The sequence below is a fragment of the Garra rufa genome, chromosome 1 (genome assembly GCF_049309525.1).
Source record: "Garra rufa chromosome 1, GarRuf1.0, whole genome shotgun sequence".
NCBI lineage: Eukaryota > Metazoa > Chordata > Actinopteri > Cypriniformes > Cyprinidae > Garra > Garra rufa.
Genome location: NC_133361.1, coordinates 21,626,318 through 21,647,982, shown reverse-complemented (window position 1 = coordinate 21,647,982; position 21,665 = coordinate 21,626,318). Strand labels below are relative to the sequence as shown.

General features: G+C 38.9%; 1 protein-coding gene across 3 annotated transcripts in view; it reads right to left on the bottom strand.

Annotated features, from left to right (window-relative positions):
- Positions 1 to 15,065, bottom strand: part of nfixb (nuclear factor I/Xb) — a 75,727-nt gene extending 60,662 nt beyond the window's left edge. For all 3 annotated transcript variants that reach the window (XM_073848763.1, XM_073848755.1, XM_073848771.1), the window contains exon 1: positions 13,921 to 15,065. In XM_073848763.1, the coding sequence (XP_073704864.1) occupies positions 13,921 to 14,551 (631 nt within the window). In that variant the 5' untranslated portion in view covers positions 14,552 to 15,065. The remainder of the gene's footprint in view (positions 1 to 13,920) is intronic.
- Positions 15,066 to 21,665: the final 6,600 nt, after the last annotated feature.

Genomic DNA, 21,665 nt, shown 5'->3' with positions numbered 1-21,665 from the left:
ATCAGGCTGCCAAAAGTGTCATTGTTTTCAATGATTTATTTACAGCTACAGAGCATACAGCTGTACATAATAATGATGTGCATCTTATCTCTTAGTATCTGATTCAAAAGACGTTCTAACAGAAAGTTCTGGAAAAGCATTTCTATAAAATCCACTCAATCATGACGCTAACGGCTGCATACCTCGCTTTCAACACATCATCAGACAAAGCTCCTCCGCCCCAACTCCAAGTTAGATGAACTCTGAGCCATCAATCAAGTCCTTACATTATGGAAAATAAAATTTAAAAAAAATCACCTGGCTAATTTTTAACTAGAAAGGTTTATGGTCCTTATAAAGGGAGATTGAACAACAAAGAAGGATGAACAGAACCATGGATTGGATAGGATATGTATGTACGTATGAATGGATGAACTGGTTGGGTGGGTGCGTAATTGGACGGATGGATGGATTGAGTGAGTGCATGGATTGGATGAATGAACTGGTTGGGTGAGCGGACTGGATGGATGAATGGATTGGATGGGTGGAGTTGTTGGACTGGATGTATGGACTGGTTGGTCGGATGGGTAGATGTATGGACTGGTTGGGCAGGTGGATTGGATGGACAATAGACTAGATGGATGGGTGAGTTGGTCGGATGGACGGATGGATGGACGGGTGAGTTGGTGAGATGGACAGACTGGATGGATGGGTTGGTTGGTTGGGTGGATGGATGGACAGACTGGTTGGGTGACCAGATTGGATGGGTTGGTTGGTTGGATAAATCAGATGGATGGACAGATGGGGTGGATGAAATTATTGGGTGGATAAAATGATTAGATGGATGGATGGATTGGTCAGTTATGGATGGATGGATGGATTGGTCAGTTATGGATGGATGGATGGATTGGTCAGTTATGGATGGATGGATGGATTGGTCAGTTATGGATGGATGGATGGATTGGTCAGTTATGGATGGATGGATGGATTGGTCAGTTATGGATGGATGGATGGATTGGTCAGTTATGGATGGATGGATGGATTGGTCAGTTATGGATGGATTGGTCAGTTATGGATGGATTGGTCAGTTATGGATGGATGGATGGATGGATGGATGGATGGATGGATGGTAGGGGTGGAACGGTTCACAGAAGTCACGGTTCGGTTCGTACCTCGGTTCAGACGTCACGGTTCGGTATGATTTCGGTACAGTGGAGGGAAAAGCAAAACAAAAATGCAGAAGGCAATTAGATGTATTTCCACTCACATACCCAACAACCGCTGAACAACGGCAACACACAGTCCTCGTCTTTTCCACCACTCTCTCGCCTGTACTACTGTAACTGACTGGAAAAGCGAAGTTTTCCCAAACTTGCGATCTAAGGGGCCGTTCACATGTCGCGCCTAAAAACGCGTGAAAAAACGATCAACAAAGCGCTCGGGCGCTTGCGCTCCGGAAGCGTCTGCCGTTTCTAAGCAACCATCAGCTGCGCTCTAGCTCCAAGCCTATGCGTCTCCATGCATTGTTTCTTCTATTAGCGTCAAAATAATGGGGGCTTGACAGATCATAAAGTTCAGGAAATCCCTGGACCACAATGATGGACCGTCGAGCTGACAAAAAATTGCAGAGTGCCAGAGAATGTAGACGGGCTCTGATAGATCGCATACATAGGCGGAGCTCGGCTGCATCGACGCCAATCAGAGCTTCAGAGCTAAAGCGGGGCTAAATATTAGCTGTCCCTAAAGAACCCGCGTATCTTACAGTAGTTCCGCATTACATTAATTATTTTGCAGGCAAGTTTTTTTTTATTTTCATACCGTGTATTCTCCGTTTAAATTCATGCACCGAACCGTGACCCCCGTACCGATTCGGTTCGAAACGAATACATGTACCGTTCCACCCCTAATGGATGGATGGATGGGTTGGTTGGGTGGATGGATGGACAGACTGGTTGGGTGACCAGATTGGATGGGTTGGTTGGTTGGATAAATCAGATGGATGGACAGATGGGGTGGATGAAATTATTGGATGGATGGATGGATGGATGGATGGATGGATGGATGGATGGATGGATGGATGGATGGATGGATGGATGGATGGATGGATGGATGGATGGATGGATGGATGGATGGATGGATGGATGGATGGATGGATGGATGGATGGATGGATGGATGGATGGATGGATGGATGGATGGATGGATGGATGGATGGATGGATGGATGGATGGATGGATGGATGGATGGATGGATGGATGGATGGATGGATGGATGGATGGATGGATGGATGGATGGATGGATGGATGGATGGATGGATGGATGGATGGATGGATGGATGGATGGATGGATGGATGGATGGATGGATGGATGGATGGATGGATGGATGGATGGATGGATGGATGGATGGATGGATGGATGGATGGATTCATTGATTGGGTGGATGAATTGGTTGGGTGGATGAAAGGATGGATGGATTAATTAGATGGATGGATTGGGTGGATGGATCGAGTGGTTGGGTAAGTGGACAGATTGGATGGGTGGGTGGTTGGATGGTTTGGTTGACTGGGTGGAAGAATTGATTGGATAGAGGAATGGATATATTCATTGATTGGGAGGATAAATTGATTGGTTGGGTGGATGAATTGGTTGGGTGGATGAATTGATTGGATGGATGAAAGGATGGATGGATTAATTAGATGGATGGATTGGGTGGATGGATCGAGTGGTTGGGTAAGTGGACAGATTGGATGGGTGGGTGGTTGGATGGATTGATTGATAGATTGGTTGGCTGAGTGGATAAAATGATTGATTGGATGGAAGAATGGATGGATGGTTTGGTTGATTGGGTGGAAGAATAGATTGGATGGAGGAATGGATGGATTCCTTGATTGGGTGGATGAATTGATTGGATGGATGGATTAATTGGATAAATTGGGTGGATGGACGGATTGGTTGGGTAAGTGGATTGAGTAGGGGGATTGGATGGGTGGGTTTGTTGGTAGGATGGACAGACTGGATGGATTTATTTTTTGGATGGATGGATTGGTTGGGTGGATGGATGGACTGGTTGGGTTGATGGATGGACTGGTTGGGTGAGTGGATTGGATGGATGGATGGATAGACTGGTTGGACAGATTGGTTAGGTGGATGTATTGATGGATTGGTTGGTTGGACGAATTGGTTGGATGGATGGATGGATGGATGGACTGATTGGATTGATTAAAGTTAGACCTTACAGACAAACAGAATGACCCATCTACAGCGGTGTTTCAGAAACAATCTCCCTCTCAACCGAAAACGCATTTCACATGACCATTCATGCAGGTACAACCATAGATATGTACAGACAGATGCCCTATTATTTAGATTGCTTGGAGTGGTTGAATGGGGAATCTACCTAAACATATCTATGGGTACAACAATGATGGCACATTATACGCACATCAACAATAGGCAGAGTGTGGGCAGCCACGCCATCATTTTCAAAAGTCTACGTTTTGGCCCGTTTACACTGAAGTGCAACCCCGTCGTTTTTAAAGTAAAACGGGGTCTGCAGTGTTTTCAAAAGTGTCTAGGGTGTAAACGACAGGCGTAACTGTAGCAAAAGTTAAATGTTTTAAACCAAAAATTCACTAGTATAAATTTAGCTTTAGCATGATGGATAAAACTATATAATGACAGCGCAACAAAACAATATAACGTCAAGCTCTTCAATATGACCGTTTCCAAAGGACTATGCTCAAAACTACATTGTATGTGTAATCTTTAACTCCTTTAAATCCTCACGACGTGCAGCAGTAACATAAGCAAACAGAGCTGTGGATTCAAAACCATCCTGTCAAAACCGCTTGCACACCCACAATCAGAGCCGACCACGCTGGACCGACAGCCAGGAAAGCCCCCGGTCTGAGGCCCGTCCTGGGGGTTCAGGGTCCCATCTGTGTTTGTGGAATAGAGCAGGGAACACACAGACCCCCAGCATCAGGTGTGAAGTGGGTTCAGCTGCTCTGGGACGTGTGTGTGTGGGGGTCTGGGATGGTTCTTCCCATATGCGCTATCTGCAGATGCCGTTTGTTGTGGCCTAGTCTCGCACTCTGACGCACATGTGCTCATACAGTATACAGACACACACACACAGGCACCAACACGATTTCTTGTATCTCTGGTTCAAGGAGACACAGGGGATGATGTTGACTGAAGAGAAAAACAGATGAGAGGAGGAAAACAGAATGATAAAATGAAAGGGAACATGTGTAGCTGCTCCACAGGAAGAAACGCTCAGATTAGTTTGGATTAGCATTTTGAGGTAGATTTTATACTTATATTTTCTGTTTTACTTTTAATTTTAGGTCAAATTTGCTGCAATATTTTTTGCAGTACACAATAACAAAAAGCATGTTTAGAAAAACGATTTTAAGTTATTAGTAGCCCTATTAGTGACATATACTTGAGATTTTTGTTTTTGTTCATAATTACAGAAATTAATTGTTTTTTGGCCAAAAAAAAATAAGAAATTCAACAGTACAGAAAAGAGCAGCTTGAACATTCTGCCCAACATCTCATTTTGTGTTTCACGGAAGAAAGAAAATAATATACGGCAAGTAACCTATTTGGTTGAATAATTCCTTTAATGTACCTTATGATGTATTTAAAATCTCCTCCCTAGAGAGAGAGGGGGGAAAGACAGAGAGGGAGACAATGGGGCATTATCATCAGAGCAGGTAAGGTTCAGAGGTTCAGGACTGCACTGTAATTAAAGCGGCTCTATAAAATTAGACTAAATGAGAGCAAGAGACTACAATAAATCTGCTCTAATCACTGCACCTGCACTGGCCGTCCTCTGAGTGTGTGTGAGAGAGAGAGGCAAAGACTGGAACGGCAAGACGTATTAGAGTAAACAGGGGCTTGTACAGGTTGTGGATGCTGCAAGGAATTATGGGACAGCACTGTGGCATTCCCAACAGAAACATACCACAAATCAAACACAAACTTTAATACTTAGTATTACAAGTATAATCACTTAAAGGAACAGTTTTTACCACTCTCCAGCCATTGATGATGTAGATGAGTTTGTCTCTTTATCTTAACAGATTTGGAGAAATTTAGCATTTCATCACCTGCTCACCAATGAATCCTCTGTGAATGGGTGCCGTCAGAATGAGATTCCAAACATCAAATGATAAAAACATCAAAGTAAACCACAAGTAATCTCCAGTCCATAAATTAACATCTTAACAACAAAAGCTGTGTTTGTAAGAAGCAAATCCATAATTAAGGTCACTTCTGGCCAAATAGAGTCCATAATAGTGCTTCCTTGAGTGAAAAAGTCAATACCCTGTTATTCCTCTCACTTCAAAATCCACTGACACATTTGCTTAGAACTATTTTTGGTGCTTTTTATGAACTTTTTGACTGATATCAGCTGTTTTCTGATGGCACCCATTCACTGCAGAGGATCTGCAGAATTGCTCCCAAATCTGTTCTGATTAAAAAACAAACTCATCTACATTTTGAATGGCCTGAAGGCAAGTACATTTTCAGCTAATTTTAATTTTTGGGTGAACTATTCCTTTAACCTCTTAGTAACGGCATGAGTGACGCTTGACTTAGCAAACACCACTAACCAGCAGCTTTACTTGCATATATTTTAGTGCACTCTCTGCAAAGTCAATTACATGCACAATGAATTCAAATCTGCAGGAAAATGATTTTATTAGTTACATGAATACCTCATAAATCCGACAGAATAAAGCTGCTTTTGTGCGCGTGTTGACAAAAGCCTCTGCATCAAAGCCCGGGCTAATAGGTCATAACATGATAAGTGGAACAGGAAGAGAAATTCACAGCCGCTCTCCCTCTCTTTCGCTCTCTCGCGCTGCTCAGCTGTGGAGAGACGTAGCCGCTTAATTTATTTATTCCATTCCCATTAATTAGAACGTTTGCACTGACAAAACAGGCAAAAGGGGGCATTAGCACCTAGTTTACACTCCGCGTCCCTGAGCTGCCCTGATGCGTTTTTTCTCTCGCTCACATGCATTAACACACACACACAAAAGCACGAGCTTCCACACAGACAGAAACCTGCTCATGCACTGCTCCAAGCAAACATCCATACATTAGCATTCACATACAGCGCCAAAGAGCCCTAAAGCATTGTGTGAGAAGTTTCTGAAACAACCCCAAATTTATTTACCAAATTATATATATACCATATATATATATATATATATATACATACATACATACATACATACATACATATACACATACACATACACACACACACACACACACACACACACACACACAGTAAATGTTTGTTAAGAAAATAAATGTGTTTTATTGCCATAGTATCACATTGAAAACCCAAATTGGTAGATTTGCTGCTGATTTGCACTTACCTGTCAGAAATATACTTTTCTCTGTAAGAAAAGAAAAGTAATCATCTGATCTCATCACTATACTATAGTACTGCCACTGTACTATTCCGTAAGAAAGCTAATAAAACTGTATTACAAAAAGTACCATGTAGAGACACTTGGATAAAAGTGTTAAATAAAATCATTTTTTGTAAGAAAAAATTAACTAGCATGTCAAATATTTACTTTATCACCATGGTACAAAGTCAAAAAACATGGCAATTCCAAAGTATTTCTTATTAATAAACAGTTTATTTAAAGGTGCCCTTGTTACAGTGTAATTATATATCTAAGTACTGAGTAATATTAATTAACTACATGTACCTACTATATGGTTAGGGTTAGGATTAGGGTTTGTCTTAGGGTTACTTGCATGTAATTATGCATAATTCATTGTTATTATATTATTAAGTACATGTAACATGTAAAAAGGACACCTAGTATTTTTTAAACATAATTTCTGTAAGAAAAATACAAAATTTGGATACACTTTACAATAAAGTTCATTAGTTAACATGAACTAAGAATGAACAATAGGCGACTTCTACAGCATTTATTAATCTTAGTAAATGTTAATTTCAGCATTTACTAATGCATTACTAAAATTTAACTATTGTAAAGTGTTACCCAACATTTACTGTATTATAATGGTACTATGTTGTGTCATATTGGCAAAAGTCTATACTTTGCCATTTTATCAATTTTTGTATTACTTAAGTACAAATTCAAGTATTTACTAATATGTCAACCTGGATCACAAAACAAGTCTTAAGTAGCACAGGTATATTGTAGCAATAGCTAAAAATACACTGTATGGGATAAAATTGTAAATTTTTCTTTTATGCCAAAAATCATTAAGATATTAAGTAAAGATCACTTCCCATGAAGATATTTTGTAAATTTCCCACTGTAAATATATCAAAAATGCATTGCTAAGAACCTCATTTGAACAACTTTAAAGGTGGTTTTCTCAATATTGTAATTTTTTTGCACTTTCAGATTCCAGATTTTTTAAATAGTTTTATCTTGGTCAAATACTGTCCTATCCTAACAAACCATACATCAATCGGAAGCTTTTTATGCAGATTTCGGATGATGTATAAATCTCAATTTCAAAAAATTTACCCTTATGACTGGTTTTGTGGTCCAGGGTCACATATCACCATTGTACTATGTCAACAAAAAAACAAAAAAAACTTTAGTTCCATAGTTTTTTTGTTACAATCTAAAAAGTTAAATATGAGTGAAATATGGACAAACCCAGCAACTGGGTTGTTTTGACCTAGTGGTTAAGTTAAATGTTTAACCCATACCTTTTGGGTAGTTTTATTTAACTCAACTATTGGTTAAAAATTACTATATTTTTTGCTTAAAATGATTAAATGAACCCAAAAATAGATTTATTAACATTTATTAACATTTGTAGTTCCCACTTTACATTAGGTGGACTTAACTACTATGTTTTTACATTTAAATTAATCATTTGGTACAATGTACCAATGTACCAAACTTAGATTTTTTTTTTTTTTTTTAAACCTCTATGTAATTACATTTGTAATTAATTTCTGTAATCATCACTGTTGACCCATACCTTACACCCTAACCCACCCTTAAACCTACCCATACCACCAAACCTGTCCCTAACCTTACCCATATCCCACCTTAATAGAAGCAAAAGTCTTTTGCAATGCAATATGACCACATTAAGTACATTGTACTTATTTTTTTGTTGCAAGTACATAACATTTAAGGCCATCTAATATAAAGTGTGACCCATTTTTTAAATTTCTTGTTAGTAAATGTTCATCCATTGATTATTGCTGATGCCTCTAGTAATTATGTGTCTGATTTTTAATTCACAATGTATTTGGGTTCATTTTAAGTCAGCCATAAAGTAATTTTCAAACAATAGTTGAGTTAAATAAAAGTACCCAGAAACTTGGGTTAAACATTTCACCCAAAGTATATGATGGTAAATACAAATCAGCAGGTATTTCTAGAAAAAGAAATATGATAAATTTCTGTATGTAAAAAAAAAAGAAGCAGCTGTAAAAAAGCAGTACAAAAACTACCATGGTATAACCACCACTGTACATTCAGTGTACCATGGTACACTAAATTACAAAGGTGCTGATAAAACCCACAGAAGTACCAAAAAGTACTGTTTATTTGTCAGTGTGTGTCTACAGTTGCAATGATGAAACGGCCTCATGGCCACGACAAAACGAAGGTCTCGTTAGACCGGCGCGGGCTTCATCCCCTCTCTCTCTTTCGGCCCGTCTCTGTGGCGAACAAAAGGCGGATTCTGAGAGCGGCAGGAGGACCCCTGAGGAGAAGAAAGCCGCTGCACTCCAGCGCTGTGGTGAATGAGGTCTTTTCACCAGAGTCCTGTGCTGTTTACTCTAGTTCAATAATAGCCCTCATTTTCCAATCATTATTCGCTCAGTCTGACTGCCACTATTAGCCTGTCCGGCGTGTCAGTCATAGCAAGCCGTACACACCCATATGAAAATAACGTCACGGCGCGGATACACAAAACACACATTCCTGTGAGGGCTTATGTCAAACTCTGTGACTCTCATCAGGTAAAACCCGGCTGTCAAATGTGTCATTCGCTAATGCCGCCTTCAGCCGGTTCTCCTGACACACTTTAGAAGTTAAAAAGCATAATTTTCTAACTTTAATTCCGCTGGCGACAGCTTGACCATTCGGGTCAGACGCCTAAGGGGTGATTTTGTGTAAAAATATATGTACTTAAACACGATTAGCTGGATGATCTATCGGAGCTGTATTTGTTCACGTCTACATCCCAGACAGAAGCCCGGCAGCCAAAGTCAGCTCTGCCAAACTCTCCATTTTGATTTGGAACGCGGCTTTCCCAGCGTATGGGATCGTTCGTTGTGGCCAATTTCTGAATCATTAAAAAAGAAAATTGCTCAAAAAAAACAAAAAGCGTTTTCCTGAGACACAAAGCGAGTGTATATTTCTATACGGAATTGCGAGCGAGGTAAAGACTTGTTTTTCCCGTCGGCGCCGTGACGGAGGTGTTAAGATGGCGAGAGAGCGAGGACGTGTTCGGAGGAAAGCAGAGGATAGGGCCTGAAAAAGCGGGTTAAATGGAAGGAGAGGCTGGGAAAGAGAGAGGGATGTTGGCAGAGCGTGTGGCGTGATTTGAAAAGCCGAGATCCGTGCGCCAGTGCCAAACACACACACCAGTCGAAGTTCCCTTCGCAGACCGGCTTTTGTTTCCATTTTGGCATTTTACACCGTCTTTATTCTCTGCCCGCTGTTCTATTCTGCGTTTTAACAAATGCAACAATGCAAATAATACTAATAATTAATAGTTGATCAGGAGGAAAAGGAGGATTCATTTGCTGTGGTTATTCCTGATATAATCTCTTCTAAACTGCCGGAGAATATTAAAACTTCTGCTTAACATTATTTCTGTTTGGTTATATGTTTATGTGTCCGGTATATGGGGCATTTCGGTTTTACCTCTGTAGGTTTTATTTGCCTGTCCCATCCAAACAAAAGGCTGTAAAGAAAAGCAGAACCAACCTCTATCCTTCTCCTCCTTTAACAGTTCTCCTGTTTTTTTCCATTTCATGCATATTATAACTGTCTTTAGGGAAACTGTTGAAATTATTTGTAGATTTCACCTACATATTAAAGCAAAACATTACTATATGTGACCCTGGATCGCATGGGTATATTTGCAGCAATAGCCAACAAAACATTGCATGGATCCAAATTATTATTATTTTTTATGCCAAAAATTATTATGATATTAAGTAAAGATGATGTTCCATAAAGATATTTTGTACATTTCCTACCATAAATATATCAAAACTTAATTTTTGATTAGTAATAGGCATTGCTGAGAACTACATTTAGACAACTTTAAAGGCGATTTTCTCAATATTTTCAATATCAGGTTTTATGACTGGTTTTGTGGACCACGGTCACATGTTATATATTAAAATAGTTAGAATTAGCATATTGTAAATATACTGATAAAATATTATTTAAAAATCTGTCATTTAAACACTTCTATATTATAATACATTTAAAATATTAAAATAAAGCATCTGAAATTGTCTGTTAAAATGAAAGATATTAATAAAATACCTATAAAACAATTTATAAATGCAGTTATTCAAAAAACATTTATTTTGTATATCATGTAATTCGTTCAAATTTGATTTGATGATATTATGGATATATTTTTTTTTGGGGGGGGGGATATTTAAAAAAATATATTCAGAGTAAAACAATAATTTTTTTGTGCTATCACTGAATATTCATACTGCAGATTTGCATTTTCTCATTTCCAAATAAATTAGCTATAACACTTCTGATGTCCCATTTTTAAAAACAGCCAAAAGCTGAATCCAAACGGACTAATATTTTTCCAGCACCTGCAATTAAACAAACTCTCTCACACAAACACAATAAACACAGGAAAACCAGTTTCCTGAGTGTGCTCCAAGCAACACCTTCACATTGCTGAAAGAGAGTCAAAGTACATCCAGCTCCAAATCAAATCAAATGTGAAGGTGACCAGAGCGGCGTGTCAGCGGTCAGTGCGGGTGACTGTCTGCTGTCGGTCTGGTTACGGGCCTCAAAGCCTGGAGCAGCGGGAATCTGTTAGCGGCCCACAACACCTCGATCACCAGCCAAGAAGGAGCGCTGCTGCCCAAGGCCTGACGGCAAGCGAACTTATTGCTTTTGTCACTTCAAAAAAGAAAACACGCAGGAAATACTAACTATAAATGTAACGTTTGCAGCTCCCACCGTCATCAAACACCCACAGCACAAAATCCGTCTTTATTTTTAAACTCCCGCTAGAAATCGCAACACCTCTGTGATATCTCTAACACCTTTGAAAGCTGTGGAAGCGATCCTGAATAGATGATTCGCTGTGAAACAAGTGATTTAACGCTTGACCGCACTTTTAAGAGTCTATTGTCATTCGACTATATACATCCATTTCCTTTTCTGAAAGGAAAAGGCCACCATTAGTTCCCCTCCTTACACCCTCTATCCCTCTCTCTCTCCTTTACAACACAAAGCTGTATAGCCGTCGCCTGACTACAGAACTTGGCATTGCGGCCGGCGTTTTATCGGCTGTCTGAGCTGGACACAGCTCGATTAGAGATGAGAGCAGGCACATGTTTTTATCATGACTGCGCGATAATGGAAGCCGTATGACGTGGCGAGCTCCAGAGATGACTAACCCGGGAGAAAGCATCCATCATTCTGACAAACGCAGAAGAAAAATAACAACTTTTTTTCTGGAGCAGCTCGAGACGGCCGATCCGAGATGCTCGTGAAAAACTCCCATTAATCATCATCATTAATACAGCCGACGTACGGCGAGAAGACCGAGCGTAATTACGGCATCGTGCTCCTGGGTATTTAACCGGCGGAGTTTAACGTCATTAATCGCTCCCAGGGGGCGATACGACACGCATCCTGTCAATAAACCACTAAACAACCGGACTTGGAGTGTAAATTATAGACGAATCGTGCCTCCTGGTCTACAGCGTGCAAATATCACAGTACGTGTAGTTGGAGCCGAAATGTAAACGCTGATTTTCAGAGACAGCAAAAGCAGGAGTGATCTAAACCAGGCCTGGTTTTTGGCAGGCGCTTGGCGTTTAAAACTGCAGTCGAAAAATAAATGCAAATGTTTGCTTTGAGAATAATCTTTGCAAAATACAGACTGCGTACAACAGGGTCTGTCAGTGTTTAAGCGTTGCAGTAATATTCCCTCAATATGGTAAAGCGGATGTGGCCGGAACAATGAGCCATTGGGCCGCTTTAATAGCGTCCGGATTAATACAGGAGATTCGGCCGGGTCAGCAGGAGATAATCTAAGTCCTGGCATACCGTTAAACAGGAAAAGAACGGCATGGCGAACCGGCTAACTGACGCTGAGTTCCACACGGAGCGAAAGGGAAACTCGGCATGGGCAACAAAATCTCTTTCGGAGGTCTTGCCAACAAACAGAATTATGGCTCTGTGTCACAACAAAGGCGAAAACCGCCGTCAAATGTTGCCTGTTCACATACTCTGAGTGCACAGATAATAGCTAAATAACTGAGCTGCCGGTAAATAGCTGCAGATATAATATTGTGCTGTTTGTGCGCCTCTTTCTGTGTTTTCCCAAGAGCTGACGCCAATATGGTGACCAACACTCAGAGCATCTGACAAATAAATACTTCCAACTGCAACAAAACCACAATCATCAACCTTATACATAAAAATCTATTAATAAATACATACATATATACATGCATACATACAAACATAATTAAATATTTTACCATTTTAAAAACACAAATAAAACTATTTATTAATATGATTAATTATAATAGTCAGTGCACAAAGTGTTATTTTAAGGGCTTATAAATAATACTGTATGTCATTTATGTATTATTAATATTGTTAACAAATAATAATACTAAATTAAATAAAAAGTATTAAATATTTTAAATAAAATACAAAAATACATATTAAATGAACAAACTTATTTTAACAGCTGCAGAAAGTGTTAAGTGTTTAAAAATATCTGTAATTTATTTATTTATCATTAAAATATAAAACATAATTAAAAAATAATAATAAAAAATAATAATAATAAAATATATATATACTATATATACACATATATATGTATAAATATAAATACATTATTTCTAAAAACCTAGAGTAAAAACTTTTTATATTATACTAATTTGTTATATTTATATATTTTTAAAAATGCTTTATAAAAGAAAATATTTTACACTACACTCTATTTAAGTCTGTATTTACCATCGAGTTTCATGAAAGTCATATAATTGTTAAGAATTTTAATGTGAATGCTCTAATTTTAATATCTAATTTTGACATTTATTTCAAACTAAAACAAACAGTTTAATAAAATACATAAATCAAGAGTGTAAATCGAAAGTAAATGTTCTGTCTATGAGAATGTGATTGTTCTGATTATTGGTGTGTGTATTTAAAGGCAGTAGTGTAACTAACTAACTAAGTGTGTGTGTGTGTGTGTGTGTGTGTGTGTGTGTGTGTGTGTGTGTTGCTGGCCTTCACACCAGCTGGGAGAAGGCCAGCTGTCACCGGCACAATACACAACCTGACATTTACACACACACGTACGCACAACTATCAAAGGCACGATTGCATTACGCCACACACACACACACACACACACACACACACACACACACACACACACACACACACACTACAGCATACATAACCTGCAAACCAGTTCACACACGGAAAAAGTCAAGCAAAATGTCACAATTTCACACACACTCCTTGAATTTACATTGCAACCACACATATAATCACAAATAAACACAACAAAGCCTGTATTTGCATATATTTGCATTCAAGTGCATTTTTGGAATGCAGCCCGGAACTGAATCGGACCATGTTTCCTGAACCGGGTTACGCAGCAGTGTGTGTGTGTGTATGTGTGTGTGTGTGTGTGTGTGTGTGTGTGTGACTCACCTGGCGTGTGGACGAAGTAGGCCAGATACAGGTCCAGTTCTTTCACGGACACTCCGATGTGGTGCGGCTGCACACAGAGGCCATGGTTGGAACACTGCGGCGACTTGACCAACCTCTCCCCATCCGTGCTCTCCAGCGGGCTTCCCTTGAACAGGATAACCATGACCAGGTCCAGGCGCCAGACCTTGTCCGCTTGCCGCAGGCAGTCGATGCGGCGGATCTTGCCCTTCTGGTCGGGGTTGGACAGCACGCAGCACGGCGGCTTCTTCCCCGTGATGGTGAGCACGAAGTCCTCACGGAACTCCGGGCGGATGTCTTTGCGGAGCTTGGCGAGCAGACGGGACGCCCACTTCTGCTTGATCTCGGGCTTCTCGCCCAGGAGTTCGTCTTTGACGGCGCGCTCCTCGTCCTTCGTCATGCGCTTCTCGTGCTTCTTGAAGTACTTGCGCTTGCGGGCCTGGAGGTTGAACCAGGTGTAGGAGAAGGCGCGGACGTGTGGTAGCAAAGCCTCGATGAAGGGATGAAATTCATCCTGTTGGATTGAAAAAAAAAGAATTTCAGAGACTTTTGTGGAACTTTGGAAAAGGATGCATTGCATGCAATCACATTTGCTCATCTGCAAATGTGACATTGGACCACAAAACCAGTCTTATATTTGTAGCAATAGCCAAAAATACATTGTATGGGTCAAAATTGTCGATTTGGTTCAGATATTAAGTAAAGATCATGTTCCATGAAAATATTTTGTAAATTTCCTACCATAAATGTATCAAAGATTCATTTTTGATTAGTAATATGCATTACCAAGAACTTCATTTGACAACTTTAGAGGCAATATTCTCAATATTTTGATTGTTTTGCACCCTCAGATTCCAGATTTTCAAATAGCCGTATCCTAACAAACCATACATCAACAGAAAACTTATTTATTCAGCTTTCAGATAATGTATAAATCCCAATTGCAAAAAATGTACCTTTATGACTGGTTTTGTAGACCAAAGTTCACAAATAACAATTTGGTCTTGATTTTGCATTAAAAATATCTAAAATAGCATAAATAAAAGAGAATGCATGCTGAATACGTCCCAGGTTTTAAGCAACATTCTAGGTTTTTACCAATGAGGTAAACGTAAGAAAAAACGTAATTCAGGGTTTTTTTTTTCATTATCTTAAACAATTTTGTTCCTCAAGAACATTTATCTTGTTTTAACAGTATTTTTACTGAAAAACAACTAAAAATGCAAATTAAGAAAATTATTTTTAGACTTTTAGACAGTGTAGCAATCAATTTAGTCTAACTTGGAAAAAAACTAAATTATTTTGAATTGAAATTGAACTTGCATTTCATAGTCTTAAATTCAACATTAGAGCATATTTGATTGTTATGAATTTTAATGCCAATTTTCTGCTTTTAATATCTAATTTTGACATGCTTTTCAATGCTGAGCAAGCATAAAAATAAATAAATTAAATACGTCAATTAAGACTGTAAATTGAAAGCAAATATGAGAATGTGATCAATAATTATTTTCAATTGAAATATTCATCACAATAGAAGCATGCATAATGCAAAATCCCCTTAAGTGCAGACACAATTATTCTACCTAAATACAAAGACTTTGTAAATTAAAGTAGATGCAAATTGAAAGCTAAACGAGGCTCTTTTTCAGACAGTTTAAACATCGCAGCGGCTGTGCAGGAATTCCGGGATTCTGCAATTCACAGAAAGCAGCTTCTTTAGCTCAAGTCAGGCCAAGAAAAGCTTGGCGATCCCCACGGCAACGGAAGACTCATTCAGCTCTCCAATAATACCTTCACCACACAACGCTCAGTGACAAAGCCTAAACCGCGCCACGGTGCCCCAGTGCCAGGGCCGCCGTGCCCCAGACCCTCTCCGCCAACTCTCGCCACAACAAGACTGCGGTTAAACTGCGTCCCTTCAAGACCTGCCATCAAATCCTCTCTGCGGGCTGCTGTCGTGCAGAAATCCAGGCATGTTCACATTTCGACAATCGAGAAGGCAGATAGCACCGTGAAAAGCACACGCTGCAGACAGGAGCAGAAAGAGAGAGAAAGGCTGGTAGTTACCATTTTGCACTCTCATCATAAATTTGGCACGCCGTTCAGGATGGGAAAAAAAAAAATCCACCCGCACCAGTTCTTTGCCACTCACGCCGAAACAACAACTGCTGGCTTGGCAAAGACGAAGAATTGGCGACCAAAAAAAAAAAACTTGGGTAAAAGGGAAAGAAGTCTGGAGACGGTCCAATTGCCGGCGGAAAGAAGTTAATTTCAAGATTTTCTTTTGCTTTGCTTTGTGGTTCCAGGTAAAATTGGTTATTAAAAAAAAATAATTGCTTCACAAAAAAAAAAAGAAAATGAAAGATAAAATAAAGGTGTGTGTGCAAGAAAAAATAAATAAAAAACAAACAGAAAAGAAGCAGCGCTCAAAATAAATGCTTTCGCTTTCCAAATAATTACAACAAAAAAAAAATCTAAACAATGCAGAAAAAAAAATCCTTGGCAAAGCGCAGTGAGTGTTTTCTTAGATCTTTGGATCCGGCAGAAAACTCAAGAGTGCGCGGCACACACATAACGCAGGCACACGCGCGCACATGCATGCACACTCCTGCGACGAAGGGGGGCCGGTGGGGGGGGAGCTGGCTAATGCAAAGCACAGAATACAGGCAGGAAAAAAAAGAGAACCGAATCAATGTTGGACGAGCTCGCAGGACCGCTGGCAAACCCAAGTGCTGCTGCTTTTTTTACTCCTTTTCTCTCCAACTCTCTCTCTCTCTCGATCGCTCGCTCTCTCTCTCGTCCTCTCCGCGTTCTTTCCTTAACCATTGCCTGAGCCTTTGCCAACACGAGTAGGGCCCACCTATTTGGCAACAAGATGCCTGTAGCTCAGCCAATACGTTAGCTTGAAGAGCTGAAAGGGAGGGGAAAGAGAGAAGGGGGGCTGGTGGCAGAAAGAGAGAGAGAGAGCGCAAGCGAGTGAGCGAGAGCACGCAGTCCAGTCCGGTGGTGCACAATTTGCCAGTTTGACAAGTTCCGATCCACCACCGAGGCAAAGTTCAGCATCCCATCAAGCTAGTCATGGCAACCGTGCTCTTAAGTCTGGGTCGCGGTCGCCGCGGCTTGCGTAATGCCACCTTGGCACAGGACTATGGGAGAAAGCGCACGGCTCGCTCCGAAACTCCCAGCAGACCCTGCAGCCGGCAGCTGCTCGTGGATTTAGAGGCCGAGACAAAGCGACCGCGCACCCCTCGCTCCCCGTGTGCATCTCTAATTTAAAACAAACATATGCTGTGTTTGTTTGAGAAAACGAGGAGAGCGGGCCTAATGCAGCAGGCCGAAGGACCTGAAGTTGCTCACAAAACTTTAAAAACTTGTTCGGAATGATGCAAAAAAGTATACAAAAATAAGAAGTTGTTCAGCTCCAAAATCTACCATAAGCCATTTTTAAAAATTTAAAAATGGCTCAAGCACTAATAAGTGTATAAAACCACTGTTTAATTGCACACATTTGCCAATGAATGCTCTGAAATGCTGTTCAAATGTCATGATTTTCTTGACTGCGAGTGTAACTGCTGGCTTTTATTTTTTACATGCAATCATAATCATCTATCTGAGTTTTGGGAATACTTTAATCTTGCGATCAAAAAGAATATAAAACAACAGCTGCTTACAGCATAAAGTAGAGCAGAGATTCCTAGAGATATTCTGAAACCCTAAGACGAAACGAGACGTAGACGGAGCTCTTGATCATTTCTTGTTGATGTTTTCTCCCAAAAAAAAAAAAAATTCAGTGAATGACTGCGGCAGTTCTTCCCACAAAAAAAAAAGGGAAATTGATTTGAAATGCTGGATTAGCAAACATATGCAAATATCTCTTAAATGAGAGAGCAAGAAAACATCATTGGACGGATGTATGGTGATAACGCTCTCCCGTCGCAGTAAAACTCTTCATTAGTGCTTCCTCTTTCAAATCGGAGCCTACGTGTCAAAACCAACACCTGCTTGAGGTCTCTAATAAGATGCTAATTGAAGCACACAACCAGAGGAGAGCAGAATTTGTTTATGAATGCATTTGTTTCAATAAAAGCAGCACCTTTATTTCAAACAATCCCTTCTCTGTTTGAAACACAGCCCTTAATGGCTTCCTCTAGTGCTACCAGTGTGAGTATGAGATAATTAGCTTCTGATCAACATGTGCGTTTGAAAATTCACTTGCCTGAAGCACAATCGCTTATTCTATAGAATGGCGGCGCCACTGAATAAAGCATTTTACAAATCAAAAACATAGGAGTGCTTTTCAAAGCGATATTTTAAATGATTAAAAGCAAGTTAAACTATTAAAATTATGCAAATATTTGATTTAAAAAACAAAAATGGACCACAAAACCAATTTGAAGTAACATGGGTATATTTGTATAGCCATAGCCAAAAATACATTGTATGGGTCAATGTATATCTTTTATGCCAAAAATCATGTTCCATGAAGACATTTTGTACATTTCCTACTGTAAATACATCAAAACTTAAATTTGATTAGTGATATGCATTACTAAGAACTTAATTTGGACAACTTTAAATACTTTTGCACCCTCAGGTTCCAGATTTCCAAATATTGTCCTTTCCTAACAAACCATACATCAATTGAAAGCTTATTTATCCAGCTTTCAGATGATGTATAAATCTTAATTTCATAAAATTGACCCTTATGACTGATTTTGTGGTCCAGGGTCACAAATAATAATGAAACCGTTCTGAACAAGCTATACTTGTTCAGAAATCGTCGTTCATTTAAGTCTACATCCTTACCTACGACCATAACACACGCCAGACGGTTATTTTCAGCCCCAAAACACTATAAAATACGCAAGGGCACACAAGTATTGTCTTCAGTTTTGCGAAGCGCCGTGAAAATTGTGAAAACAACGACGCGGGTCCAAATATTCAGTAGCAACCTGACAGTTGCGGCTATATTAATACGCCAAGTTGCTTGGCAACCGTAAATAGCCTACGGTTATTAGGCTAATGAACTATATTACTTGGCGGAAGAACTGTTCGTTGTCGTTATCATCATTATTATTAGCAATAAAACGAACTATTTATTGAACACTTGTACACTGAATCACATACTGTTAAACCCTGTTTTATTTTAAGCATGGGCCTGTCATCTATTTCAAGCTTTTCTTTTAACTTATAAAAAGACACGATTTTACCACAAACGTAGCTGATACGCTAATGAAAGGGATAAAAGATCAAAAACCATGGCCTGGTTTCTCACCTAAACTCCCTCACGAAGCACACTTCTCCACAGAGAGGTCAGGGACATCCTAGTTAGCAAAGCGGTGTTTAACATTCAGCAAATTGTTTCTTATGGTTTGGCCAGGTAACAGCAGCAGCGCGTTACACCTGCGCGTCACGTCCGCCATTTTGACCACGAATTATGAGGAGCACAAGATTTCTGCCAGCTCAATTAAAAATAATCGCTATGTTATTTTTTCCCCTTCGCCTGTTCCTACAACATTAATGCTTAAAAGAGAGAAGACATCATCTCTCAAGTGTGTGCCAGCAGTCGGATGGAAATGAACGAGCTGGAAAGAGTGTTTGGTGTCGGGCGCCAGAGAATCATTTGTGTTAGTTTGTCACTGACGGTAAAATCAATTAATAATAACAAAAACACACCCAAGCACCTTCCAATCAATGAAGAAAAAAAAAATCTGTTTGGCCAAAGAAAATTACTTGATTATCCAAGCACGCACAATTTTGAATAATGTAGGTTGTGCTACAAATATTAGCCTACGTCGGATAAATTATTGGCATGTTATTATAGCCAATGCATTTTTCTTGGCATGAAATGTGCAAAATACATATTCAAGTCACACCGGTAGCCTAATAAAATGACACCCTGAGGTAGGATAAATCTTGTATTGTAAGGCCTATTATTCTTTATCAAAAACCTCAAACTAAAATCAACTAATTTGTTCAGATATGCGGGCTTTATAACAATAGCAGCCTACATTTCACATTGAAAACTTTGGCAAAGTTACACTGGCAAAGTTGCACTATAGTTCTATAAAGCAAAGTGTGATCATTACCCTAGTTTTACTGAGCTGGCGCTACAATAAAGAAAAACCATGAGGAGAAAAAAAAAAACCATAAACACTGGAAGCCCAAAACAAAAACACACAAAAGAGGCTCAGATCTCCGACTGGCGATTCAATCAAATAGGAGAAAGCGCAGTTGTCTGTGGTAATTGAATACTGATGATTTTTCCTGATGATTCCTTTCGGATGTTTTCTGTTTAAACGCTCTAAACGAATATATTTTCGGTGGTTTAATATAATGATGTCGATTCCATGCGCATTTATCAGGTTATTTAGAGGAAAGGAGAGAAAATAGTTCTGGGATAGGCTCCTGAAGACGAATTCGATTACAGTCCGGCGCTTTAAAAATAAATCTAAACAACTGCAATGATTAGTCTAGGTTAAATAAGATTTTATTCTATTAACAAGAAACAGATTTAAACGAAATGCTAGATAGTAAGCTAATAGAATATCCTGAAATATCAATATCCAATGCTAGATAGTAAGCTAATAGAATATCCTGAAATATCAATATCCTCGCAGCAAATAGGCTAAGATCATTTTATGAGATACGCAAAACCGGAGGAATGAGCTTTACAGAAACAGAAAACGAAATAAAACACATCCGTTTAAATATATAATGCATTTACCTCGCTTTTCACTGCCAGCAAACTGATTTCGCACAGCAGACTTTGCTGATATTTATAGCAAACCTGTACAAGGCTTTTTTTAATATTGAATATGGGCAGCATGATATTGTTTTATCATATAAATAAATAACTCAGCTAGTGAAAACGAATAGATTATTGTGAAATGTTATATTTAACAGTCGATCAGTGTGAAACCAATTTAGCTTTAATCTCTGAAAAATATCAGAACCATCAATGTCTTTATATTTCAATATAGGGAACCTTAATAGATTAAATATATTTATTCTAAAAAAAAAATTATAATAACTATTTATTTATTTCCTGAGCTAAATAAAATATATAAATAAATAAATAAATAAATAAATAAATACGCAGCAACGCAGCATGTTTTTAATCAGAAAAGTTTATAAGTGTTTTTTAATATTTGGTGGAGGTGGAGTATTTTTAAGATTTTGCTTGTTATTCATTACAATGGCTGCTAAATTTAAATCTATCCAGCTTTTTATTTCCATAAGGCCATTTGTAAAATGTTATGGGTGTGGCTTCCGGTCTCATCCGCATCTAATTATTTTTAGCGGTAGGCTATAAAACAGCTTTTTTTTTGCTGCTTGATATTGCAAATTGCTGTGTTGCCATATTATTTTATTGTATTATCTTAATTATGAACACACAGGTTTGTAGTGCAAACAGTTATACCGTTTACTGCCAATGTTATTCGTCTCCTTATTTTAGCGGATAATAAACTGGAAGTCTCACCCATAGGCTTACTTGCACATTGAGAAAAAAAGGCGGATAAAAAGATTTAAAGCACATTAATTAAGTATTAATTACTGAAAGTATTATTTATTTACTTATTAGGATAAATTAATAATTATTTACTGTTCTTTTTTTTTTCTCCTCGGGTCATTGGGAAAACCAGGCAAGTTTAATTAGATTTCGGGCTTTGAGTTTGTTGGTTGCCCACTGTGCAACTGTTGTCCGTAAAGCCCTCCCTGCG